Below are 20,232 nucleotides of genomic sequence, written 5' to 3'. Positions count from 1 at the left end.
AGTAAAATTGATTAGGATTGGCGAAACGTACGTAGTCCATTTTCCATGTTCTGCGCATTAAAGATTCTTTTCTTTTTATTAAAAGATTAAAAGCAAAATGTCCAAAAGTTCTTTAATTTGTACGTCCCCAGCGGGAAACTTTTAAGTCAAAATTCTTCAGATGCGTTAACGCATCAATTTTTTCTTTATGAAATATGCATCAACCAAATTTCAAGTGTTAGAACATTAATTTTATCATTAACTTCATAGAACATGAATCATAAAAACTGGATACGTCTAATTGTGTTGAGCTTTTCATATGAAAAGCTAAGTAGAAAGGAATTAAACTAATTTCTACTCCTTTTTGTTCATCTGTGTAACACTTAGATTAATAAAAGGCAATCATTAAATGGGATGAATCGATGGAACTTTGTGGAAAACAGGAGTTATAAATAGAGGCCAATTGAAATATTCCAATATAGAAATTTAAAATGAGCACGAGTCGCATTAGACGAAAGATGTAAGTTACTATTCATTCGGTTACATAATTCTACCTCAATTTTTTCTGTTGGGTTACAAACAGAAAAGAAAGAATTCTTTTGCTTTGCCAAGACTAAGTACTGATGACATGGACATGGGAAATGCATACAGCTACCTGAGCCCATCTTAACCAACAATGATGAGAAATGATCCTGTTGAAAGACAAATATTTAGCATTTGCGACAATAATTTTATATTGCAGTGAATCAACTCACATTTACATGTAACACTGAGTAAACGTTCCTGTGGACAAATTTTCTATAGCTGCCACCCTGTAAAGAACTTTTTAAGTAAAGCTTCAGTTGGAATTCAGAGAATGAAACCATTGGAAGAAGAATGTCAAGACTTTGTTCAGCGTTGATATATAAAAAATGAACAATATATAGTTGAAAAAATGCACATATTCACCTGCATTGTTGTTGGCAAAATACCAAAATCCAAACTTGGAGTACAATGTCATGTACAGCTAGGGGGATTTAAGCATTTATAAACTTTTGACGCAGGTTGCTTATAGGTAGGTATGCTGCTAGCATCAACATATCTAACTTCACCTGGCCCAAAATACAGATCCCTATGCCTGCAAATATGATCAGAGGAACATGTCAACAAGAAAGCAAAAGCCATTTGAATATCGGAGTGACCTAAGCTGCAAGCAACAGAGTAGCGGCCACTTGCCTTCGAAGATCAAGCCCTGTTAAACCAGCTTGCAGAATTGTCAAGTTGTCAGAATCTGGTGAGACTATGATGACTGTGTCCTCGGAGTATTGAGTTTCAAGAACCGACATAACTTGTGTTACACGAACAAAGACATCCGAAACACTCTCATTAGGTGTTCCATCATCAGTAGGGGGTGGCTTTATATTCGGAGAAAGGCTATCTGATTCATACACCTGCAACATTTTATCTGCAACTTATTTAAACAGGTCATATTTTTAGGACAGTTTGGTTCTTCAGTGCTGGCTCTCTCCCTCCCCTTTTACTTTTTTTGTTCAAATTTAATTTATGTAGGGTAAGGGGAAATGGGGAGTGTTGCAATGATTCTTGAATCATTTTCAATATATACGAGTTTAATTAGTAGTTTGGAGGCAAAATTGAGCAGAAAGAGTAATTCAAGTTCTCTGAGGGAAGAGAAATGACTCATTGTTGATCCCTTGGCAGAAAATAGTAGAGCATGCATGGATCCCCAAATTCTTGAAAATTTCTATTTGTCCCCTCATATGATCGTTAATAGGATCAAAATTTTACTTTCAGCTGAAATAACTAGTCCTTCCCCACCATCGGTGCACATAAGTCATATAAGTATATACATTTCATGCACATATATTAGTGTCAATGTTTAATTTAACTCAAAAATGAGAGACAGTAATACTAATTAGGTGATTGAGTAGAAAGGCAGCATCTTACTTCAGATAATGTATCCAAACTTTTCCCCTCATATGCTCCCAATCCACGAGCATCCAGAAAACTATATTCAGGGACTATACGGCTGCAACACCACCAAATCAAGTATAAAAAAAAACGAAGTAGTTATATCAACTGAATTATAATTCTGGTAAAAAATAAAAAGAAATGAACTATCACAAAACCATGCATTGTGTTAGCATTGGCGTTTAACAGTAGCCCTCAAATCAAATGCAAAGTTTATTGAGACTATGTCCACATAAAAAACAGTGAATTTCAAGAAAATAATTCCTGTTACTTTGAGAAAATTATTAAATGCGAATACCTTCGATTGACACCATTAACAGCAGCGATAATCTCAGCAGCCTGATATGCTCTCTGAGTAATGGATGGCCAAATCCAACAACTTCCTTCACAAGCTCTCATTTCCCTCAAATCGAACGCCGCCCTCACTGTCTGTTTCTTCCCTTTCTCAGACAGACCATTATCCACAGATGTTTTCGCAACTGGGTTTGTGTTAATTATCCCCAAACTCTCATATTCTGACTCCCCTGCTCTCACCAAAAAATACCTGCAAATCACCTCAACCAATTATACATTGCTCATCACAAAATTCAAAATTTTCAAGCAAATTGAAAAAAAAAGGAAAAAAATTCAAGAATTACCGGTTGGTGAGGCGAACAGGTGGCATTTGAAAAAGCCCTCGAGCATTTGATACTGGTAAAGAAAATGGGTTAAGTGGGTCATACTTAAGCTTTGGATAAGCGAAAAATGGAGTTATTAGAATGGAAAGTGAGGTGATAAGGTGACGGCGGGTGCTGGGTTTCAGGTGGAATTGAGGATGAAATGGGATTGGTGGTGGTTCAGAGGAATTACATGGCGGAAGACTGGTATTGGAGGTAAAAGCTTTTACCATTGTTGTTGTTTATTGACTGGATTTTAACTGATTTCTGATTTCATGACAGAAGCTGGGAAAGAAAGAGCACAACAACAAATGTGTAGTTGAGATTATGAGAGTGACGGGAAAGATCAATTTTTTATGATGCTTAGCTAACACCCACACAACAAAAATATCTTTACTATAGTCTTAGAACTCCTCCATCTGTTTCTCTGTTTTTCTTTTTCTTTTGGCCCCATTTATCCATAAAGTATTTAATAGTTTCAAATATTGAAGCTTAATATTTGCAAGTACTCTAATATGGTCATAAAGATTTGCTTTTGCTATGTTTAAAGAGACTAAAAATGTAATTGGTAGGTAAAAATTAATAAATTCTTGCAATTTCTGTGGATATTTTGCTAAGGTTATGATGTGATGGGTAGGTAACTCTCCATCAACAATGTTACTTAACACGTCTGAGATGTACAAAAAGTCGTTAACTACTTTCGTCATTGTCTTAATAGATTAACTGGAAGCTCACGAACAGTCCATAATCATTTCAAGCACAAAGCTCAATTTGCTCGAGACTTTGACAACATCACCTGCTCCTATAAATTTGGTGAGGAGAACATCATCAACATCCGCAACTAAAATTGAAGAATTAACTTAAATAGTCGGCCATAATTCTTAGGCCCAAACAACAAGAGTGGCCTAAATCTTCTTCTGGTATTTGCTTGTGAGTGATCACTAACATGCATATATTCAGTTAATTTAGACTAAAAATATTTGGTTTTTCACTAAATAGGCTAACATCTGAAATGGGCCACATGTTAGTACTAGATTTCTCAAAGGAATTTTTACTTCCTATGGCAAAGATTAATACCTTCTTTATTTTAAATAAATACCATTTAAATAAATTATATTCTATAGATACCTTTTAAGGTTTATAGCAAAATATTTAATTTTGGTTACCTCCTAGCCCTAAGCCACTAAATACGCTAATCAGTTACACTATTTTCTTTCTCTCTCTATTTTGATACATCTCATTCTCTTCCCCCATCTCATTAAAATTTCCGATCTCCTCCTCCTTCCACCGGATTTGTGCAAAGCCCACTTCAGAAATTGCTCCGGCTCCCGCATCCGGTTGAGAGAAACCCAGTTCTTGTCTAAAGTTTCTCATCCTAAATTTTTTTTTTTAAAAAAAATTGTTTGTCCCACTGGTCAAGAACTCACTTTGAAACGCGAAGATACTTACTGGTTCAAACAACAAAGATTAGCCTCTTTAATTGTTGATTATGAAAGGATTGAATTGTCAGCATCCCATGTATAAATGGACATTTTGTAATATTGTAACGTTACATGTAAGGTGAGTCAGTTTCATATATTATACCTATTCAAATTGCTTATGGAATCATGGTCGGAATTCGATGGGTTGTCGAAGTCTGAAGTTTGGGATTGAGCAATTTGAAGATTCTGTTACCCTTTTTTTAAAAGCATTTCAATGTATCTCGCTGTATTTCTATGTATTTCTTTATATTCACTATCTTTTTTTTCATTGTAATTCAAAGTATCTCGTTGTATTCCATGTATTTCATTGTATTCAGTGTCTTTTTTTCTCATTGTATTTCAATGTATTCAGTGTCTTTTTTTCTCATTGTATTTCAATGTATCCCTCTGTATTCTATCTATTTCATTGTATTTTGCGGTTGAGAATCTTTTTTATAACTGAAAAATACAAAAATTGTGTGTTATAATTGAGTTTGTTGAGTTATATTAGGAGTCTATTATGTTAATTGATTCACACTCTGTTTTAAAAACAGTGTAATCCCCTATTTCATGCCGTGAATACAGTCGAATACAATAATCTGTCCAGCTGTAATCCCATGTTTCACTCCATGAATACAGTCGAATACACTCGAATACAACAACTGATTAGCTGGACTTCCTTGATTCACGCTTATTTTTGCTATTGTATTCATGAATACAATAACTTAAATACATCAAATACATCTTATAACCACAGAAAAGGTATCTATATTCCGTAATATAGTAAATGGTATCTATAGATAGCTAATTACTACCAAAAGATAGCGCTTTATTAAAATTTTTCTACTCAAACCTACGTTATCTTGGCCCAAAAACAATCTTCATTATTTTTCTCATTCATACGTCGTCAAACATGTTACGAGTCTAAACCTTGTTGAAAGGAAAAAAAAACTACAGAAGAAAATACTTCAAAAGAACAGCAAAACAATTCCAGTTATTAAGAAATTTTCTTGGTGATAGTGTCGTAGTGTGTGCGTTATATGCATATATAAACTTTGTGATCGTATATTTGTATAATGTAAATGAAAAGAGCAAGTGGGCATTAACTGACAAGCTTTGCAGATTAAAGTAAACACTATAATCAAGACAATGGGCATTAACGATTATAAAATTAGTGAAGTAATTAGATGTCATCGTGGATCCATGATTTAAAAACCACCATTCGGCCAACTAAAAATTCAAAGTAATTTATCAGAGAGAGCATACTTTTTCATTTAACTCTATATTTGACACAAACTTGCTGGAGTAGAATATTTAAAAATAATAATTTTTTCTTTAACTTTTGACTTAAAACGACAAAATAATTTGGCGATGATTGCTCTTAACCAGTGTTCCCTGATTAAAAAAAATCCGATTTACTGCCGCCCACAGTTCTAATAGGAAAAAACAAATGCTCCACCATAGTGGATATGGCATATGGTTAGATGCAATAGGTACTATTAGCACAGAAATAGCTGCATCAAACGACGAACCCACAAAGATTCGATAACAATGTGGTGTCACTGACACCATTAAAAAAAGGATTTCACAATTGGTCAAAAACGAAGCATGTCTGAGATTGTTCCTTGTATAGCTTATTAAAATTACTGCTAGATCTTTTATACACTTTGCGGCAAATTTCACACTATTTTATTTTAACTTGGTTATATGATCAGGTAATATATTTTAATTTTAATTACTAATTTCACTTTTATACTAAGTTGAATTACAGTACAGCATCTCTTTGTTTAAAGCTTAGATGTTCGTGTCCTATCGGAATCTTATTCAGTAGTCAGTAGTAGTGCCCTGTTATATGCATGTCTTGTTTTCTGCGCATGACACTAATGCTTTGATAACGTGGTCCAGCAATCCTCCAACTTGTCTAGTTGCTAATTTTAGTTATCCTTAGATAAATGTTGAATGCAAATATCAAAAGCATGCTGTGGGCAACCCTTCAATTAACCTCTCTCAGGTTCACAGTTGTAAGTTCAGAACAGTATTGGGTAGAGCAGATGTTGGAGTACAATACTTGAGTATCAAAAGAGTCCCATTTCTTCTTCCCAAGATGGTATTTTTTGCATTTGGGTACTATGATTATCATGGAAGAAAAGTGAACAATGGTAAAATTATATCCGAGGCAAGATCTCCACGAACGGGGTTCAAAATTTTTTTTGTAGCTAGTGGGAATTGAACCTATGACCTTATGAAGACTTTGAACCCCCTTGACCACTAAACTACACTTTTGGGTTATGTTAAGGGGGTTCAAAACTTAATATATAAAGGTAAAAATCAGATTTTGCCTTATATATACAGTGTAATTTTTCGGCGAAGGGGGTCCCCTTCCGCCCCCCTAAATCTACCCCTGGAATCAGCCATTAATGCTTGCATTAGGATAGACTGCTTACATTACACTGCATTAAGGTGCGACCCTTTCCTGGATCCTACGTAAACACGGGATGATTCATGGAATGGGTTGCCATTTTCTTTCCTGCATGGGGGAGAGTAATGGTGGATTTAGGATGAACTCTCCAGTTCAAATAGACTTAATTCTCGTGGTTTAAATTATGTGCATAAACAAAGCTATTTAGAATATATAAAAAAAAAAAAAATATAATACTTGTTCTACACTCATTGATTCTAGATCGTGAGTTGGTCATTACCTACTCATGAACGGTCATCATTTTTTTTTTACCAAAAAATAAAAAACAAAATTTGAAAGGTATCTTTTCAATCCCGTCCAAATTCACATAACTAGGTTATCTTACGAACTACACCACCAATAATAGTCTTTCGCTTGAAATTGAATAGTCAAAAAGATAAATAGTTCGCAGTAAAATAAAACAGAAGAAAAAAGAGATGAAAATAATGCATAACTTACATGACGCATGAGGAGAGGCGAGGCGGATATCTCTTTGGCTGGGATTATATCTGAACAAAAAGGGAGCTGCTTTTTTGTTAAAAAAGAAAAAGAAAAAGAAAAAGAAAAAAAGCTGCTCATTTAGCTAATCTCATTTTGGTTTAGTTTACTGACTTCCTCTATTTAGATCTGAGTCAGAACTGCTTTCTTTTCTTTCGTTAAAAGAATATATGAATTGGACAATGAGAATCTTTGTCTCTTTGCTAAATAAGTTACGCAAATTAATATTCTACACCGAAAGTAAAAGAATTAAATTATAAAATCAACAGCGGTAAAAAAAAAAACCTCAGTAAAATAGTAAAGTACGGGAAATTGTCCATTGGATCTTCTATTTATGTCGTTATCTCCACAACCTTACGACTCAAAACATAGAAGAGGCCAAAGGTGAAATGGACAGAAGTGTCAAGCTCAAGATTTCTCTTCTCTTCTTCTTCTTCTTCTTCTTGTCTTCTTCTTCCTCCACTGTAAGTGTAACTAACTAGCTTTGTACATACATTTGTTTTTTATATTCTCATTTGAAATTTATGTAGCATATAGATCTTCTATACATACCTTCTAATTTGTCCCTAAACCTTTTATATTTAACCTTCTAATTTGTCTCTTACAGTCCTTTTTCATTTTTTCTTGTAGGCTTCATTGGTTCAAACAAATGAACAAAGAAAAGATTCATTATTACCTAAAGAAAATCCATTTACAGTAAAAGCTTCACTTGTTCGATATTGGAACAAACAAATCTCCAACAAACTCCCTATACCCTCTTTCCTTTTCTCCAAAGCCTCACCGCTCTCCGCCGTGGATGCCGCCTTTTACACCAGTCTCGCCACCCAAAAATCTCTCACCGGTCACATTTCTTCTTTCTGCTCCTCCGCCAAGTTATTCTGTTTTTCTGATTCAAAATCATACCTTAACCCAAGCCCTAGTAAAGATGCAAATTTTGCTGTCTACAATAACAAAAAATTCGCCAACTATGGATCCTCTAGGCTAGGTGGAGGAGACAATTTCAAGAACTATTCAGATGGCGTCAACTTCGCCAGCGGCGATTTCACCAAATACAGCCGGAGCTCCACCGGCCACCGCGAGGACTTTAATAGTTACGCGGCGGACGGTAATGTAGCATCCGGCAATTTCACCTCCTACGCCGCCGGAGCTACTGGCGGAGGAGGAACTTTCCAAAACTACATGCCACGTGTCAATGTCCCAGATCTTCGGTTCGCTTCTTACGATTCAGACGGCAACAATCATAAGCTTTCATTTACGAGCTATGTTGGTGATACTAATTCTGGAAAGGAAGCATTTATTAGCTACGCCAAAAATGGAAATGGTGTGCCTGCTGAGTTTACTACGTATGGTGACACGTCCAATGTTATTGGATCATCGTTCAATGGATATGGGGAATCGGGCAATGCTGCAAATGATTCGTTCAAGGCTTACTCTACAAATTCCAACAACCCTAACAATAATTTTAAGAATTATGGGGCTGGTGGAAACAGTGGAGTAGACACTTTCACAAGTTATAGGGATTCGGCCAATGCAGGTACTGACACGTTTACGTCTTACGCAAAGGGTTCCAGTTCTGGAAAGGCAAATTTCGTAAATTATGGAAAATCATTTAATGAAGGAAAAGACACTTTCAAAGAATATGGTAAAGGAGCTAAAGATCCTTCGGTTGGTTTCAAGATTTATGGTTTCAACAATTCGTTCAAAGAGTATTCTCCAAAGGGTGTCAATTTTGCGGGATACACCAAAAAAAGCGCTCCTACGGTTGGTTCTTTGAAGACCAGTGGCAAATCCGTAAATAAATGGGTAGAAGAGGGTAAATTCTTTCGAGAATCCATGCTGAAGGAAGGGACAGTTATGAAAATGCCCGACATTCGTGACAAAATGCCCGGAAGGTCATTTTTGCCCCGGACAATTTCATCTAAATTACCGTTCTCTACCAAAGAATTATCCTATCTCAAGACCTTTTTCCACGCGCAAGAGAACTCTACCATGGAGCGCGTGATTGTGAACGTGCTTGCAGAGTGCGAGCGTGCTCCAAGCCAAGGCGAAACCAAGCGATGCGTTGGCTCCGTGGAGGACATGATCGACTTTGCCGTATCAGTTTTAGGCCACAATGTGGTGGTACGGACTACCGATAATGTCGTCGGGTCAAAAGAGAAAGTCATGATCGGGAAAGTCAAGGGAATCAACGGTGGAAGAGTGACACAATCAGTGTCATGCCATCAGAGCCTGTACCCTTACCTACTGTATTACTGCCACTCTGTTCCAAAAGTTAGGGTCTACGAAGCAGACATTCTTAACGTAGAGACAAAGGCTAAAATAAATCATGGTGTTGCCATTTGTCATATAGACACGTCAGCATGGAGTCCAGGTCACGGAGCTTTCGTGGCATTAGGGTCAGGTCCTGGTCGTATTGAAGTCTGCCATTGGATTTTTGAGAATGATATGACTTGGGCCACGGCGGATTAATTAGCTAATTGATTGCAAAGTGGCTCTTTACTACTCCAGTATTTATTTTAATTTTCGCTTGTATGTTTTCCACAGCCATAAAGGATATTTTGTAGTCCCACTATTTATGACGAGGTTTCGTATTGAAGGCATTTAATGATTGTGTTTTCTCCTAAATGTGCGTTTCTTTTACCTTATAAAAGTGAAGTTGATTTTCTTTTTTAGAGAGTTCTATCTTCGATCTCAAATATTAGTCATTTTGGTAATCGAATCCACTTATATATAACGTTTTAGAAAATAAGAAGTCATCTACTGTATAACTTTTTTTTTTTTGGTGTGTGGCATTTATCCTTTCTGTTTCGGTTAGTGAAATACTTTCTCCATCTCATAATATGTGTCGTGGTTACTAAAAATATTTGTATCAAATTATTTGACATTTTAGAAGTTCAAGACGAAATTGATTATGTTTTTCCTTTTTTACCCTTAATAATTAATTACTCCCTCCGATCCACAATAAGTGACCAATTTCCTTTTAGCATGCCCATTAAGAAAATACTAAATTCTATACAAAAATACTTAGTATGACTAAACTACCCTTAATTAAATATTTAATGTGAGGAGTAAGAATTTTTTTTAGGGATATGTACATAAGGGTAATTTTATAAAAACAAATTGAATTCTTTCTTGATTATATAAATGGACACTTATTTTGGACCAAAATAAAAAAGCAAATTGGTCACTTATTGTGGACCAGAAGGAGTATCTTAGAAGACTACAAACACATTACTTATGGATAATTTTATCCAAATACCAATAAGTCCTAGCTTGTAATCTTAACACTTTAATCATGTTTACACTATTGCAATCAATATTCTAGTTGGAAAATTTTCAAAACACGTTTGAAATTTTGTTTGAAGGAAAGATGAATGCCATTTATCTGTTGGAAGAGTTTGTAGTACTGATTTGTTAATTATCCTAGGTGTCTCTTCATATTTTCTATAAAACTAATCAATTGCATTCATATTTAGTAAAAATATATATATGGAATTATGGATAATGTCATAGACGGAGATGACACATACATTAAGAAAACATTTAATAAGGATAAAATAATCAAAAACTAATCTTTCTTAAGGGTAAGGGGCGTGCACGAGCTAATAGGGAGTATTAATTAACATAGAGATGATAATAATAGAAGTGTAGAAGACTACTTAAAAACTGGTTATATGGACTGTGACAATATTAGTACTGGAATAGTATTTTCGCGAAGCAAGGGCGTAAAGTAACAAAGGCTGCTGTACACAGGACATTTTGTCTGTCCTTTGCTTCTGTTTCATCATTTTGAGTTATTCTTTTGGCTAAAATTTGAAGGTGGAGCCATAACTTTGATGATCGAATAGATACGCACGCCTTTGCAAAATACTGTTTATAGCAGTAAAAAGGTAAAAGCATGAAGACGAGATGAATTTTTTTGCAGCTTTGAGTGCACTCAAAGGAATGCATCATAATGTGATGTAATTATGTTTTATATCAGGCCAAAGCGTTACAACTTTGTTAGTTAAACTGAAGTCTCATTTGGGATAAATATTGCATGAATGTAACTTACATTACCTTGACTTCAATTTTTCCCTGCAGTTTTAACTGGATGCATCTTATTCTTTTTTCTTGAGTCTCACGAAATAACCATCTTATTTGAGAATCAACTATAAATGTCATCTTTGTTTTGTGAAGTTGCTCTGAAATTTATAGTATTATTTTTTCCCTCATCAAGCACAACCATAACATTTTTTTTTCTTTTCTCGAACCAATACATGCATATATATATATATATATATATATATATATATATATATATATATATATATATATATATATATATATGTTGAAGAAGAAAAGGAAGCCCTATGCTAATTTTGCAGAACCTTCAATATCAAAGAAGCGATTTTGATTACAGAAGAGAAGAAGAAGACAGATGGGTTTGAGACAAATAGATAGAGCTCGGACATCTCTATGTTGTCTCCAGGGGTGTTCATGGTTCGGTTTGGATCCGTTTTTCCCTAAAAAGAAACAAAACCAAGTAAGTCGTTTTTTCAAATATTAGAACCAAACCAAACCAATTAAGTCGGTTTTTTCTCGATTCGGTTTATGTCGGGTTTTGTCGGTTTTCCGATTTTTCGGTTATTTGTCGGTTTTTTCTTAAATATTAGACATACACTACCAAACACATATTTCGGCGACCACATTTTCAACGTAACACTATCAAATCAATTGCCCTTTGAGAAATCTATTATTTACCAAGATATATTGATGATAATTGAATCAAATAGTGATGAATAATTTAAGGACTCAACTAAAAAATATTATTTTTAACACGAAATGGATTCTTACACTTAACAAAAGAAAACTACCAATCAAACTAGAATGTAAAGGTAAAAGACTATACTAAAAGTGCAAACTATTAACATTTACCATAAAATTTTTGAAACTTTATATAAAAATATACATATATATATAGGTGTAATAATAAATTTGAAATAGCTACTCCTATAGTCGGTTTGGTTCGGTTTTTTCCTGTTTTTTTCTGATTAAAACCAAAACCAAACCAAATTTGATCGGTTTTTAAAATTCAAAATCAAAACCAAACCAAACCAAAAAGTATCGGTTTTTTTGGTCGGTTTGGTTTGGTTTTTGGTTCGGTTTGATTTTTCGAGTTTTTATGAACACCCCTCGTTGTCTCTATTATTTGGGCCCTTTCTTGGTTATAAACGTGGATACATCTTGACCGTCCAAGTGAAGCTAAATCTCAGCCGTTTGATTACACAACCTGGACAGCTGGAACAAGAGAATATACAACACATATAAATACATTGTAAAAGAATATTATTTGTTATTTTCTGTTACAGAACTTGCAATAGGATTTGTACAAGTGTACATATATTTAGAATCTTTCTTTTCTTGTTAGATTAGCTACTTGTATAAATATTTGATCAGATGATGAAATAACACACAGAGAAAAATTCACAGATCTGATTTACATTTCTTTCATGGTATCAGAGCTCTAGCTTGATCCATTCAATCTCTCTCTCAAATCTTGTTTCTTCAATCCAATCACTGAATTATGAGTGGAACAGAGACTCCTACTGTTGTCACTGCCTCTGGTTCATCTAACAATGGACCAAATCATGACACAAATCATCCCTATTTTCTACATTCTTCAGATGCACCTGGTATGACCATTGTCAACTCACCATTTGATGGAAGAGGCTTTCCCGGATGGAGAAGGTCAGTGCTTATAGCATTCTCAGCCAAAAACAAGTTAGGCTTCATAGACGGGAGTTGTGTTGCACCATCTCTGACTTTCAAAGACTATGCACTTTGGAGCAGGTGCAATGACATGGTGACTTCATGGCTGCTCATTTCACTATCCAAGGATATTGGTGACAGTGTCCTCTACTCAAAGAGTGCAAAGGAACTCTGGGGTAGCCTTGAGCACAGATTTGGCCAGTCAAATGGGGCCAAACTATATCACCTACAGAAGGAAATAGCAAAATCAGTACAAGGAAACAACAGCATAGCAGGGTACTTTACCCAATTGAAAAAGTTGTGAAAGAGCTGGATTCTCTAAACTCACACTTAGGATGTACCTGTGATTGTGTGTGTGAAGGAAAGAAGAAGTAAGCCAAATTTATGAAAGATCAAAGGATCGTCCAATTTCTTATGGGACTTAATGATACATATGGTCAGGCAAGAGGGAACATACTGATGATGAACCCCCTTCCAACCATGGATGTTGCTTATTCTTTGCTATTACAGGATGAAGGTCAAAAAGAAGGATACATCAACCCACAATACCCCACTGATGCTTCATCTTTCATGGTAGGTGGACAAACAAGGAGTCCACAGAAGTACAATAATCAAACTCAAAAGACTTGGAATGCATTACAAAAATCTGGAAACACTCAGCAAAAGTTCAAGCCTAGGAAGGCCAAATATAATCCAAATGTGAGTTGCAGCCATTGTATGAGAACATGACATCTCAGGGCAGACCGCTACAGATTAATAGGGTTCCCAAATGACTTCCAGTTCACCAAATCAAATGTGTATCAGGGAGGAGCTAAGGCTAATGCAGTAGTTGGAGCTAAGGAAGATGATCCCCCTAGTGAAGGATCAGTGGACACTTACAATCAGCATTTCAGCAAAGAACAACTCTTAGAGCTGGTTAACCTAATCAAATAGGTGCAAACTGGACATACAAGAAATGGAGGAACAGAGATTAATGCAAATGTTGTGGCTGGTACAATACTCAAATATTCTGGAACCTGTCTAGTAGTTTTTAACACTAAAACTTGAATTATTGATTCAGGAGCTTCTGAAAACATGTGTTTTGACTCCAATTCTTTCCTAGAGATAACTCCTTTACCTATGCCTTTACATATTAATCTCTCTAATTCTTTTCAATTGCATGTCATACATATAGGAAGAGTTCTCATCCAACATGATATGATTATTCAAAGAGTACTCTATGTGCCTTCCTTTAAGTACAATCTGTTATCAGTTCACAAGCTTTGTGTACAATTCATTTGTTCCTTAAATCTAACCTCTATTGGATGTATGTTGCAGGTCCCTTTAATGAGGAGGGGACAAGCTTTTGGTGAGATAAGAGATAGACTATACCTGCTGCAGCCAAACAATTTTAGACTCTAGTAGTTTCTTAGCTCAAAACGTAGTTTCTATTCCAAAAAGAAGTGATTCCAATTGTGTTCCTAGTACTTTTTCTTTTCAAAATCCTGTGTCAGTTAATTCAGTTTCTATTGTACTTCAATGGCATGTCAGGTTGGGACATTTGCCATTTTCAGTAATGAGAAATTTTAGTTTCATTCAATTTCCATCAAATTTTGATCATGTGTGTGATGTATGCCATCAAGCTAGACAAACTAGATTGCCATTTCCTACTAGTCACATCAAAACCAAAGCTGTTTTTGAATTGATTCATGTTGACACTTGGGGACCATTTAAGACACCTACATACAATGGTTTCAGATATTTTTTAACAATTGGGATGATTTCAGCAGAGCTACTTGGACCTTCTTATTAAGCTGCAAAAGCAATTCATTTTCAGTCTTGAGATCCTTCTTAATCATGGTGGAAAGACAGTTCAATTTGAAGGTAAAGAGGATAAGATCAGATAATGTATTGGAACTAGGGAGAGGAAGTCAAGAAGCAGCTTTTCTTGAAGGCCAAGGTATTGTTCATGAAAGAAGTTGTGTAGCAACCCCACAACAAAATGGGATTGTAGAAAGGAAGCACAGACACCTCTTGGAGGTCGCCAGGGGTCTATTCTTCCAATCATAAGTCCCTATTCTTTACTGGGGAGAATGTATCTTGACTGCAACCTATTTGATAAATAGGTTTCCTTCTAGTGTGCTTAAGGGAAAAACACCTTATGAGATGTTATTTGGGAAGAAACCTATTTATGATTTCCTTAGGTGTTTTGGATGTCTGTGCTATGCTTCTACTCTAGCACACAACAGAGGAAAATTTGATCCTAGAGCTAACAAATGTGTGTTTTTGGGTTATGCACATAACCAAAAAGGTTACAAGCTTCTGGAGCTCAATAGTAACAAAGTTTTTGTCTCTAGAGATGTTATTTTCTATGAAAACAACTTCCCTTTCAAAAACCTGCACATCAGTTCACCTAGCACCTTCTTTCCTAACACTCCAGTTGTGCAGGACTCAGGGGTTCAAGCTGTGTCTTCTCCAGATATTCATCCTACCTCAGATTCAGAAACTACCTCCAGTTCTATTTCCTCTCCTCCAAGTCCTGCCCATTCACCTATCCCTTCTTTCTTTACTCCACACATTGATGCCAATCCATTCTCTTCCCCATTTTTCTACTTAAAATCCCCATAACAGAACCAATTAGAACTCTTACCAAAGTTCCACTCCTTCACCACAACACACTTATAGCACACCAATTCCTGTTTTATCACCACCTCTAAGGAAGTCTGATAGGATTAGTCAAAAACCTGCATATCTCAAGGATTACATATGCAGTAGCATCTATCTTTCAGATTTCACCAATTCTTGTCTTGCACAACCCTCTAAACCCACTACATTTTCGTTTGGAGCATTATCAGTACAAAATCAACAATTTATTCAAAGAATGGATTCTATATCAGAACCTACCACTTTTGCACAAGCTTCTACTCATCCAGGATGGCAGAAAGCTATGCAAGAAGAAATTGCTGCTCTTGAGCAGAACCATACCTGGGATGTAGTAGATCTACCACCAGGTAAGAAGCCATTGCCTTGTAAATGGGTTTATAAAGTGAAACACTAGGCAGATGGCTCAGTGGAAAGGTTGAATGCTAGATTGGTAGTAAGGGGGGATATTCAAAGAGAGGGAATTGATTATTCCGAGACCTTTTCACCTGTTGTCAAAATAACAACAATAACGTGTCTTCTCACAGTGGCAGTCAAGCGAGATTAGGGTGTTTCACAGCTTGATGTTAACAATGCCTTTCTACATGGCGACTTACAAGAAGAGGTTTATATAAGGTTCCTTACAGGCCTAACTCCTCCTAACCAAAATCAGGTTTGTCTTTTGAGAAAATCATTATATGGTCTAAAACAAGCTTCTAGACAATGGTACGCTCGATTAGTAGGGGCTCTCAGTTACAAAGGTTATTCTAGTTCTCTTAATGACTATTCTCTATCCTTTAAACGCAATGGGAATTTGGTTTCTATAATAGCAGTTTATGTCGATGACATTCTGTTAACTGGGGATGATTGCAAGGAAATCAAGTCTATCATAGATTTTCTTAATACAGAGTTCAAAGTCAAACATCTAGGCGATATACACTACTTTGTAGGAATTGAAATTTTGCGAGAAAAACAAGGATTCATTATCAGTCAATGACAATATACCTTGGAACTCTTACAAGAGTTTGATTACTCTGGAGCAGCTGTCACTTCTCTACTTGATCTATCATGCAAATTGCACGCAAATGTTGGCCCTTTCTTAGCAGACCCTACTGGGTATCGTCATCTAGTTGGCAAACTCAAATTTTTAACCAACACAAGGCCGGATTTGTGTTTTGCTGTTCTTTCTCTCAGTCAATACATGCAGCACCCTTGTACATCTCATTTCTCAGCTGCCATGCGTGTTCTACGCTATTTAAGTCGAGATCCAGGCCAGGGGATTCTTCTCTCCTCAAGACCCTCATTTGATTTACTAGCTTTCTGCGACGCGGATTGGGCATCTTGGAAAGAATATCGCCGGTCTGTGAGTGGCTTCTTCATCACACTTGGGGGAGCACCAATTTCATGGAAGTCTAAAAAGCAGGTCTCTGTTTCCCTTTCCTCTATTGAGGTAGAGTACCGTTCAATGAGACGCGTTACAGCTAAAATCATATGGCTAGTTCGTCTCCTTGATGATCTTTCATCTTCACCACCTCTTCATGTTCCAATTCACTCCGACAGTCAAGCCGCCATACATATTGCTCGTAACTAGGGGTGTGCATTCGATTTATCGATCCGATTTTGACCCTTATCTATAATTACTTATCGATTATCGATTTGTACATATGCTTATCGTTATCGTTTCAATAAGGTTTCGATTTTTTCGATTTTGATTTATCGATTTTGGGGGCTTATCGATTCAGTTATCGATTACACCAATAAGAAAATTTGCGGGATTCCACGGAAAGTATATCGCTATAAACGCGCCTAACTAATATGGACAAAAAGAAGCTAAAATAAGACGAACACCATTTATAATATAAAAATTATGTCAACAAGCACATGCAACAAAACTAAAGTAAGGGATCAAATGTATGCCACCAACACTCCAACGGTATAAAAAACAAAACAAAATAAAACACATCATCACGGCTAATTCTGTTTTCCATTAATTTGAACTTCATTCCCTTGATCTTTAAATATGATCATTCCTTAAATGTGGTAGAGGAAATAATAGGGTAAGGGACTTAGGGTAAAGGAAAGGGTATAGATTAGGGAAAATAATATTGTATAGCCGCTTTCAAAATAGTAGCGGAATATATATACATTCTGTATGTTATGTTAATCTACACAAATAGGTAATTACTCATTTAACAAGTGTCTACAGTCTAGGGGTGTGCATTCGATTTATCGATTCGATTTTGACCCTTATCGATAATTACTTATCGATTATCGATTTGTACATATGCTTATCGTTATCGTTTCAATAAGGTTTCGATTTTTTCGATTTCGATAACAAATATGCACACCCCCACTTGTAACCCCGTCTTTCACGAACGAACCAAACATGTTGAGTTAGATTGCCATTTTGTGCGACAATAGTTCCTTTCCAGCTTGATTAGTCTCTCTTTTGTACCATCACGACATCAACTGGCCGATTTATTCACCAAGCCATTATCTGGGGCTTCTCACTAATCTATCTTGAGAAAGTTAGGGGTTTTGTCTCCCCCCTCCAACTTGAGGGGGGATGTTGAAGAAGAAAAGGAAGCCCTATGCTAATTCTGTAGAACCTGCAATATCGAAGAAGCGATTTGATTACAGAAGAGAAGAAGAAGACAGATAGGTTTGAGACAAATAGATAGAGTTCGGACATCTCTATGTTGTCTCTATTATTTGGGCCCTTTCTTGGTTATAAATGTGGATACATCTTGACCGTCCAAGTGAAGCTAAATCTCAGCCATTTGATTACACAACTTGGACAACTGGAACAAGAGAATATACAACACATATAAATACATTGTAAAGGAATATTATTTGTTATTTTCTGTTGCAGAACTTGCAATAGGATTTGTACAAGTGTACATATATTTAGAATCTTTCTTTTCTTGTTAGATTAGCTACTTGTATAAATATTTGATACAGATGATGAAATAACACACAGAGAAAAATTCACAGATCTGATTTACATTTCTTTCATATATATATATATATATATATAAGTTTAAGAGATTAGGTGGGAGGCTATTTGGGTTAAAACACAAATTAACAATTCCAACATATATATAGATTAAACTACATTAAGTTAAAATATTATAAATAATCTCAACAAAACGCTCTTAGTTCGACGCTTCAGCAAAGGTTCGAACTTCTGACCTTACTGAGAGTTTAAATCATAAATTCGCCTCTGATTGTACCAAAATGCTATAACTATATACTCTTTTAAATTGGATTATCCTGTCCCTACATCAGGGGCAAGTGCACAAATAGCCATTTTCAAGAACGCTATTTAAGAATTAGCCAGTACTTATTTTGTCCTAAAATTTTAAACTAAAAATTTCAACTTCAGGACAACTCAGGACATTTTTGTCCTGTAAAATTAAACTGAAAAACTGAAATCCAGGATGCACCGGCTAATTCCTTAGTAGCAGCCCTTTAGAGTGGTTGGTGCAATTTCTACCCTACGCCACAGTGAGAAGTCATGGGCCAGATTCGTTGAATGATGGATCCTTTATTTCGGGCCTACACTACTGAGTCTATCAAGCCCAATCCTCACAATTTTCTGCTACTTCTTGTTTCTCCCCGCAATCGTCCTATCAAATTTCAATGTTGACCTGGCCTCCTTTCTTAAACAAGTTTTGAGTGTTAAGAAACTTGTTTAAAGTCCAAACATCGAGTTAATTTCAAATTGGCATAACTTTATTCTTTTTGCTCATTTCTTTATTTTTCTGCCAAACCAATTGGAACTAATTAATTTTGTTCAGAAGAGAAAATAACTTACTTCCCTAAAGAGTTAAGAGTATTGATAACATATTTCTTTGATCAATCTAATTTCGGGAGGGTTGAAAAAGCTACCAAGGAATAATATCAAGTCTAGTTTTGGAAAGGGTTGATAAAGCTAACAAATTGTTAAAAACATAGCTCAAAGTAATAATATAAAACAAAAAAATAAACAAGAATGTATGTTTGGCTCAAAAGATACTAATTACTTTGTAAGCGAAAACAATCAAAATGAATCAAAGGTAAATCGTAATCGAATATAATTAGACCTAGAAATATGTATTATGCTTGTGATTGTTTCAACAACTTGGATATTCGAGAGAGAGTAAGAGAAAACTTGTTTCGAGAGAGAGAGAGAGATAGAAAGAAAGATAGCTTATTATTGAAAGATCTCCCCTTTACAACATTGGGATTCTCCTTTATATAACAAGAGAACCCCCTCAAAAATAATAAAATAATACAGGGATAGGTCACGTGCTTTAGAGGAGACGACGAGACCTAAGGACACGCTTTTGCTCTGATATTCTTAGGTCGTCCCCTCTACTTCGGCTATTGCTTAGTCGTGGGTCGTTGCTACCATAGTGGGCAGAATTCGCCCCCATACAGATAGTCCCTCCGTTCGTTGGTGACGTAACGAAGTGCGTCGTCGATGGACGGAACCATGATCCTTGTACTAGAAAATTTTTGACCATGTTTGGAGGCGACGACGTGGGGAGGGCGATCATTTGAATTAGTCGATCTATTGGTGCGCAATCCCTTCCCTGAGATGACGTCACCATATGCAGGCGTCATCATTACGCGTGTTCCCGAGGAAGTACAAAAGGTGTTCTGATGCTTGGTTTCCCGCGCCTGTCTAGGGTTTTGCCTTTTCGATTTCAACGCTACCCAACCCTATAAATAGGGAAAGGGTTCAACTTAATCTAACTTTAGATCATCTGCAAACGTTTTCCAACTATTTTAAGAAAACGCTTCCTTTTTACGAGAAATCACCGCTTCCCTGAAAGTACACTTGTGGTTGCGTAGTACA

General features: G+C 35.9%; 4 protein-coding genes across 10 annotated transcripts; 3 read left to right on the top strand and 1 right to left on the bottom strand.

The window, feature by feature from the left end:
* Positions 1-432: 432 nt before the first annotated feature.
* On the bottom strand, positions 433-3,060 carry LOC109214664. Of its 7 annotated transcripts, none has more exons than XR_002066215.1 (7): positions 2,586-3,060; positions 2,246-2,491; positions 1,924-2,005; positions 1,195-1,409; positions 928-1,096; positions 735-801; positions 433-671 (listed from the first exon to the last, which is right to left on the bottom strand). XR_002066215.1 is itself a non-coding variant. In XM_019378603.1 (6 exons), exons 1-5 carry the CDS (start codon positions 2,834-2,836, stop codon positions 976-978), a joined length of 915 nt encoding a protein of 304 aa, XP_019234148.1. In that variant the 5' UTR covers positions 2,837-3,060; the 3' UTR covers positions 433-801; positions 928-975. The 7 variants fall into 7 exon arrangements, 3 of the variants coding, with proteins under 3 accessions (XP_019234148.1, XP_019234149.1, XP_019234150.1); XR_002066217.1 differs by having other exon boundaries at positions 741-801; XR_002066216.1 differs by having other exon boundaries at positions 735-791.
* A 4,290-nt stretch (positions 3,061-7,350) lies between these two features.
* On the top strand, positions 7,351-9,644 carry LOC109214663 (polygalacturonase 1 beta-like protein 3). Its single transcript, XM_019378602.1, has 2 exons — positions 7,351-7,483; positions 7,650-9,644. The coding sequence occupies exons 1-2, from the start codon at positions 7,409-7,411 to the stop codon at positions 9,486-9,488; spliced, it is 1,914 nt and encodes a 637-aa protein (XP_019234147.1). The 5' UTR covers positions 7,351-7,408; the 3' UTR covers positions 9,489-9,644.
* Positions 9,645-12,585: 2,941 nt separating this feature from the next.
* On the top strand, positions 12,586-13,074 carry LOC109214660. The gene has a single exon (XM_019378599.1). The coding sequence runs from the start codon at positions 12,586-12,588 to the stop codon at positions 13,072-13,074; it is 489 nt and encodes a 162-aa protein (XP_019234144.1).
* A 2,556-nt stretch (positions 13,075-15,630) lies between these two features.
* On the top strand, positions 15,631-16,980 carry LOC109214659 (uncharacterized mitochondrial protein AtMg00810-like). The gene is made up of 2 exons (XM_019378598.1): positions 15,631-15,760; positions 16,412-16,980. The coding sequence occupies exons 1-2, from the start codon at positions 15,631-15,633 to the stop codon at positions 16,978-16,980; spliced, it is 699 nt and encodes a 232-aa protein (XP_019234143.1).
* Positions 16,981-20,232: the final 3,252 nt, after the last annotated feature.

The sequence above is a fragment of the Nicotiana attenuata genome, unplaced genomic scaffold (assembly GCF_001879085.1).
Source record: "Nicotiana attenuata strain UT unplaced genomic scaffold, NIATTr2, whole genome shotgun sequence".
NCBI classification, from domain to species: domain Eukaryota; kingdom Viridiplantae; phylum Streptophyta; class Magnoliopsida; order Solanales; family Solanaceae; genus Nicotiana; species Nicotiana attenuata.
This window is presented reverse-complemented; position numbering and strand designations above follow the sequence as displayed.

Excerpts from the sequence above, each read along its gene's own strand:
- LOC109214660 (XM_019378599.1), top strand. The coding sequence starts at position 12,586 with ATGAGTGGAACAGAGACTCCTACTGTTGTCACTGCCTCTGGTTCATCT.
- LOC109214659 (XM_019378598.1), top strand. The coding sequence starts at position 15,631 with ATGGATTCTATATCAGAACCTACCACTTTTGCACAAGCTTCTACTCAT. Across the intron at positions 15,761-16,411 it reads TGTAGTAGATCTACCACCAG|AGTTTGATTACTCTGGAGCA; the intron begins GTAAGAAGCCAT and ends AACTCTTACAAG.
- LOC109214664 (XM_019378603.1), bottom strand. The coding sequence starts at position 2,836 with ATGGTAAAAGCTTTTACCTCCAATACCAGTCTTCCGCCATGTAATTCC. Across the intron at positions 2,006-2,245 it reads GTTAATGGTGTCAATCGAAG|CCGTATAGTCCCTGAATATA; the intron begins GTATTCGCATTT and ends GTGGTGTTGCAG. Across the intron at positions 1,410-1,923 it reads GTTTGGATACATTATCTGAA|GTGTATGAATCAGATAGCCT; the intron begins GTAAGATGCTGC and ends AAAATGTTGCAG.
- LOC109214663 (XM_019378602.1), top strand. The coding sequence starts at position 7,409 with ATGGACAGAAGTGTCAAGCTCAAGATTTCTCTTCTCTTCTTCTTCTTC. Across the intron at positions 7,484-7,649 it reads TGTCTTCTTCTTCCTCCACT|GCTTCATTGGTTCAAACAAA; the intron begins GTAAGTGTAACT and ends TTTTTCTTGTAG.